General features: G+C 48.4%; 1 protein-coding gene and 1 pseudogene across 1 annotated transcript; both read left to right on the top strand.

Annotated features, from left to right (window-relative positions):
* Positions 1 to 390: 390 nt before the first annotated feature.
* Positions 391 to 978, top strand: LOC125527848 (uncharacterized; annotated as a pseudogene).
* A 681-nt stretch (positions 979 to 1,659) lies between these two features.
* LOC125527849 (putative lactoylglutathione lyase, chloroplastic) lies at positions 1,660 to 4,248 on the top strand. Its single transcript, XM_087522031.1, has 10 exons — positions 1,660 to 1,848; positions 2,085 to 2,233; positions 2,341 to 2,524; positions 2,612 to 2,736; positions 2,866 to 2,930; positions 3,059 to 3,271; positions 3,366 to 3,413; positions 3,584 to 3,691; positions 3,788 to 3,928; positions 4,015 to 4,248. The coding sequence occupies exons 2-10, from the start codon at positions 2,173 to 2,175 to the stop codon at positions 4,069 to 4,071; spliced, it is 1,002 nt and encodes a 333-aa protein (XP_087378157.1). The 5' UTR covers positions 1,660 to 1,848; positions 2,085 to 2,172; the 3' UTR covers positions 4,072 to 4,248.
* Positions 4,249 to 6,087: the final 1,839 nt, after the last annotated feature.

The raw sequence follows: 6,087 nt of genomic DNA, 5'->3' as shown, positions 1-6,087 counted from the left end.
CCGCCCGTGAACGCCCAATCGCTAGTTCCTTTCCTTTTCCGCTCGCCCGCCCGCGACCTCCCAGCCGTCCGCCGCCGCCTCGCCGCCTCCACACGCTGCCGCCGCCCCACCGCCCGCATCAGATCCGGCCCCGCCCGGCCCCCGTTGTTGTTTCCACGCCGCCCCACCGCCCGCCCGCCGCAGATCCGACCGCGGCCGCGGCGCACGCCGCTGCCCCGTCCACCCCGCCCCGTTCACCGCAACTCAGACCCGTCGCAGCTCCGCCCGGCCCCGACCCGCCTGCCATAGCTCCGACCCGGCCCGGCTCCGTCCGCCACCGGCCCGCCTAGCTCCGTCCGCCACCGCCCCGGCCGCACGCCACCGCCGCTCCACCGCTCTCACCGCTCTCCGATGGCGCCGAAGAAGACGTCAAAGGGCAAGTCGGGCTTCTTCGGCGTGAGGCAGAAGCCCTCCGGTAACTTCGGAGTGGAGTTCTCCGACGCCGGGAGGCGTTGGTGGATCGGCACGTACCCCTCTGCCCACGAGGCCGCGCGTGCCTACGACGGGCCGGTGTGGCGTGCCGAGAGGCCTCAGGAGCACCTCAACTTCCCAGAGATCGAGAGTCGGGCGGAAGCGGAGATGCTTGTGCCGCAGGGCATCAAGATGAAGGAGATTCCGATGAAGAAGAAGACGACGAAGAAGCCGTCGGTTGTCGTCAGTGCCGACGAGACCGAGGAGGAGGCGATGGCGAGGTTTAATCGGGAGCATCCGGAGTACGTCCAGGCCGAGCTGGAGTACTACTAGAAGCGTGAGGCAGAGCAGAAGAAGAAGGGGGCGAAGGAGGACGAGGCCGGTCCCTTTACGGTGATCCCCATTGAGTCCTCTTTCGAGGAGGACTGGGCAGACTTCGAGGAGGAGGAGGAGGAGGAGGAGGGGTGCGACGACCCGGAGAAGGAGGAGTTCTGGGCGCAGTTCCGCAGCTCCGACGATGAGGAGTAGTTTATCTAGTAGTTTGAATAAGTAGTAGTTGAAGTTCATGTATGAAACTATGTTGAATTTGATTTTTGAACTATGTTGAATGTAGTGGTTTGTCGTTTTAAGAAATTTACATCTTTATTTTTGACCATCTATTGGAGTTGCTTTTTTGAATCATCAATTTGGATCATCTGTTGGAGTTGAGCTTTTTTTGGAGTTTCAAAACGCATTTTTTGGCGGTTCAATTTTTACATCTTCGATTTTGGACCGCTAAATTTTGGATCATCTATTGGAGATGCTCTAATGAGGCGGTGCAAATCTTTTAGCTTCGTTTTTTAAAAAGAGAAAGCAAAAAAGTTAGGCGGGCACACATGTGAGAAGGGACCTATATCGCACTCGAAGGATACAGACGGATCCCGCAGGGCCACCACCTCCTTGCCGCGGCCGTGTAATCTTACACGTCGACGCGGGCCGGCAAGTCGGCAAAGGGCGGGCAGGTGGATATTTTGGGTGCCCTCCTCCCGCCAGCCTACGTGCACCCACCCTGCCTCCTTTCGGCATCCACCCGTAGCGCATTTGTTGTCGTTGTTGCTGCTAAGTGCTAACCCTTGCTTGGATCTCCCCACACTCTGCGACACCCTCCTTCCTTCCCCACGGCCACGCCGACTCCAACCGGCTCCCTCCGCCCGCTCGCCGCAGGTCAGCTCCCCTCACCGCCCCGCGCCAAATCTATGCGGCGCTCCCGCCCTCTATCCCGCTCCATCCAGTCCTCCGCCGCTACCTTGTCTTCTCATAACTTTGTAGTACTCTCGCGTGAGTTTGCGCAAGGTTGGCCGCGGCGCCAGTGCTGCTTGTGGTTCTCGAGTTCTTCAGCTGTTTTCGTCAGTCGGCGAGGTAGGATTTAGCGCATCCCGTGTTTCTGCTGCTCAATCCCGTGTCCGTGTGTAGTAGTAGTGCCACTGGCCACTGCTCAGTGCTGTGCTCGCTGGTGGTCTGGTTAGCTTTTGCTGCTTCACTGCATGTTGGTTTCGAGATGTGATGCGTGGGCCCCGCCTGCTAGAGCCGAGTAGCATGTTCAGCATTTTTTTAATTTAACAGAAAAATATTACTTAATACATAAAAAAACACAGGGGAAATTGGGCGATAGCAAGAAAGCGCCAGCCACGACAGCGCACGCAAGCACATCGGTCGACGGCCCAGCGTCACGCGCCGACGACGATGAGGGTCAGCCGTGGCGCCGCCGCGTGCGCCGCCCTCATGCTCCTCTCCACCGCTGCAGGTAAGCTCATGTTCCTTCTTCCACACCAGCCGACAACAGCAACAAAATGAGCATTGTATTTGGTTGATTTCATTCATTCGTTGCTGCTTCTTCTCTTCTCGGAATAGCGCTGCGGTCCGAGCCGAGCAGGCTGAGCACGAGCGGCGCGCCCAAGCTCCGCGCCTCCGCAGAGGCCGCGCAGGCTAATGCCACCTTCTGTAGCAAAGAGGAGGCCTTCGCCTGGGCCAAGAAGGACCACCGGAGGCTCCTCCACGTCGTCTACCGCGTCGGCGACATCCACAAAACCATCAAGTCAGCGCGCAGGCCGTAGTAGCTGCAATGCAACACCGGTCTCGTTCGTTCTTCAGCAGAGGATTCTGACGTGCCCAATGATTGCAGGTTCTATACGGAATGCCTGGGCATGAAGCTGCTGAGGAAGCGCGACATACCCGAAGAGAAGTACACCAATGCTTTCCTCGGATACGGCCGCGAGGACGCCCATTTCGTCGTCGAGCTCACCTACAGTTACTTCTTACTTACACGCCATACAGCATAAGCACTTTTTTTTCTTCAACAAAGATACAGATACAGTATAAGCACATTCTCGTTGTAATTTTATCGTTGCTAACGTCGACCTGGCGATTCGTCTGCAGACTACGGGGTCGACAAGTACGATATCGGGGCGGGGTTTGGTCATTTCGGCATCGCAACCGATGATGTAAGGCACCATTTCCCTTGCAAATTGTTTTGTAACAACTATGGTGCTCTGGTTTTCTTAAGAATGAAGTATGGTGCTCTGTTAACACTAATGTGACGTGCCTTGAACTTGATGATTGGTCACAACAGGTGGCAAAAACGGTTAAAATCATAAGAGCAAAGGGAGGCAAGGTGACAAAGGAGTATGGCACTGTCAAGGGTGGCAAGACCGTGATCGCGTTCATCGAAGACCCTGATGGCTACAAATTTGAGATCCTTGAGAGGCCAGGGACTCGAGAGCCACTATGTCAGGTGATGCTTCGTGTCGGCGACCTCGACCGAGCCATAAGCTTCTACAAGAAGGTAGGCAGCTCAAAAGTGCTTGATGTTCATTGCAGTTCCATGGCTTATTGTATCTCAAAGATCACCAGAGTGACTTGTTGTCGCCAAATTGCAGGCTTATGGTATGGAACTACTCCGGAAGCGAGACAACCCTAGAAACAAGGTGATCACTCTGCTCAATCTACTACTCCCTCCAATCCAAATTAATTGTCATTGATTTAGTATAACTTTATACTAAAAGAATAGTAGTATTACTAAATCAGCGACAATTAATATGGATCAGATGAAGTATCTAATTTCTTGTAGAGCGTGATGCATTAAACTCTTACGCAGTATACGGTGGCGGTGATGGGGTACGGGCCCGAAGACCGGAATGCAGTTCTGGAGCTGACCTACAAGTACGGTGTCGCTAAATATGACAAGGGGAAAGCCTATGGTCAGGTATGGATGGATTATCTCCATTGCCTTTGCAATTCGCAGATGATTGGAACCATTGTTGTTACGTCGCTAAGCTCTCGGTATGTTGGTTTTTAACAGATCGCGACAGGCACCGACAATGTCTACAAGACAGCCGAGGGGGTGAAGCTGTCCGGAGGGCAAGTGGTGCGGGAGCCAGGTCCCTTGCCAGGGATCGGCACCAAGATCACCTCTGTGCTTGACCCTGATGGGTGGAAAACGGTATATTACCTTGCTCCCATCATTCTAATCTTCAGCCAATTATTACTCGCCGAGCTGAGACTCAAATATGTCTATGTGGCATGCAGGTATTTGTTGACAACATTGACTTCGCCAAAGAATTGGGTGGTCATGCGCACCATTGACTTTGCCGAAGAACTGTAAACGTTGACTCTTTGATATTTACCATCGACGTAAACATGAGTGCATAGACTTTGGGAGGATTTTAATCCTAAAAACAAATAAAGTAGAGGACATCGAGAACCAACTCTGATTTTATAGATGTCATATCCTTTGGATAAGTTAAGTTTTGATGGGAAGTATGAGCGGGTTTGAAATGTAAATTCAAAACACTGTAGTTCGTCTAGACCGTAAAAAATATAATATGATCCATAGTCAAAGAACACGATGGGCGCATTGCTAGCACTGTATCCATAAAATGAGCAACACAAATTTGGAAATGTTGCAAAGAAATTTGAAGTCGTCAGACTGCTTTACAATATATACATGTAGATGTATGTAGTCGCACTCGTTGTAGATATAATCTTGCATCAAAGAAAAGGGATTGCATTCAAGAACATTTCTCGGCTGTAGTAGAAGTTGAGAAACCATGGGGCAAGAAATGTTTTTGTTTTGTTGGTCGTAGGCAATGAAACTTAGCATTTATTAAAAATGCAAGCGGCGCAATTAGGAAAATACTAATCAAATAAAAAATTGAAGCTCATATGGTAAATATACATTACCTACCTCATTAGCATGTTCGGTTTACTCTAGTTGTTCGTAGTTGTTTGGTGGAGAAGAAGTATATAAAGAAGGTGAGTATACCGCATTGGTGAACAACGAGATTGCTTGGCGTGTTTCTAGTGGATTGAACATACAACCATTTTATGAAATGTGCCAAGGGTTTGGCAAACATGATTGATAGTAATACTTTTGTGACTACCTTCTTCGGATAAGATAACTTTCTTAGGGGCTACGACAAGTGACCAATAACAAGTAGTTTATCAATTATTAGCAAAAGAGCTCATGCGTTGCAACGGAAGAAAAAAAATACCACACGCCCATAACACAATAACCATGACTCAAGACCCCAATAGGTCCATGTCCTTTATTTCAACATGGCATCTTATCACTCTTGTCGTTTATCCTTCTTCCCACTCACTGACGGACATGCATGGTCATAGATGGTATCTTTCGTCTCCAAGTTTTTTTGTTGAGGTGTTCATTTTCAATTTGAATCGGCACCCGTAGGAAAGAAAGATGGGCCGTGCACTACTGATTAATGTTGCATCCTGAGCAACATTTTAAAAATTATTAACAAGTGAAACAACATCATATTCGGATTCTATGCATTTTTCTAATCAATTTTCATATATAATATGTTAAAATTGAAGTTAGGTTTTAAAAGCTGTGAATATTTTTTTGAAGCATTTGAATCTGGCCCTAAACAACATTTTAAAATGATTAACGAGTAAACATAACATCGTATTCATATTCTACACATTTTTCTAATCAATTTTCATATATAACATGTTAAAATTGAAGTTACGGTTTAAAAGATATGAATATTTAAAAAACATTTGAATCTATATATAAAAAACGTTATTTTCTAGACAGACAACATGTTTATTAACCGAAATCTCAGGGGGTTTTCTGCAGAAAGCAAAAAAAATTGTTCTCACTTAAAATAGGGTCGTAGGTTGATTAACCGAAACCTCGGGGGGGGGGGGGGGGGGGGTTCTGCAAAACACAAAAAAATCATGTTCTCACTTAAATCGTGGCTGCGAGTTGATTTCACGAAAGTGCGGGGACTTTCCTGCAAAGTTTGTGATGACGGACGAATAGAAGCAGTCAATGCTTTATTATTACGTAAAGAAACAACGAATAATGAATCTATATTCCACCCCCTTCTTCCTTGCCCTCTAGGCATGTCTACCAACAGGGTGCCCCAGTGCCTCGTGGGTTCGATGTCACCTCAATTGAGGCTTAAATAGCCCATATCTACCCATCCACATGACAATGTCACACGTGATAAAATTCAAAATGGTATATGGCTTTGGAAAACAATTCATATGCATTAATAATAAATAACACGACATGCAAATTGTTAATTGATGTAGATCTAGTGTACGATGGTATAACATGCCCTCATTGGTAGTGGG

Source organism: Triticum urartu, chromosome 5A, assembly GCF_056163025.1.
Source record: "Triticum urartu cultivar PI428250 chromosome 5A, HENAU_Tu73, whole genome shotgun sequence".
Taxonomy (NCBI): Eukaryota; Viridiplantae; Streptophyta; class Magnoliopsida; order Poales; family Poaceae; genus Triticum; species Triticum urartu.
The sequence above is the reverse complement of the archived record's forward strand: the minus strand, read 5'-3'. Positions and strand labels throughout refer to the sequence as shown.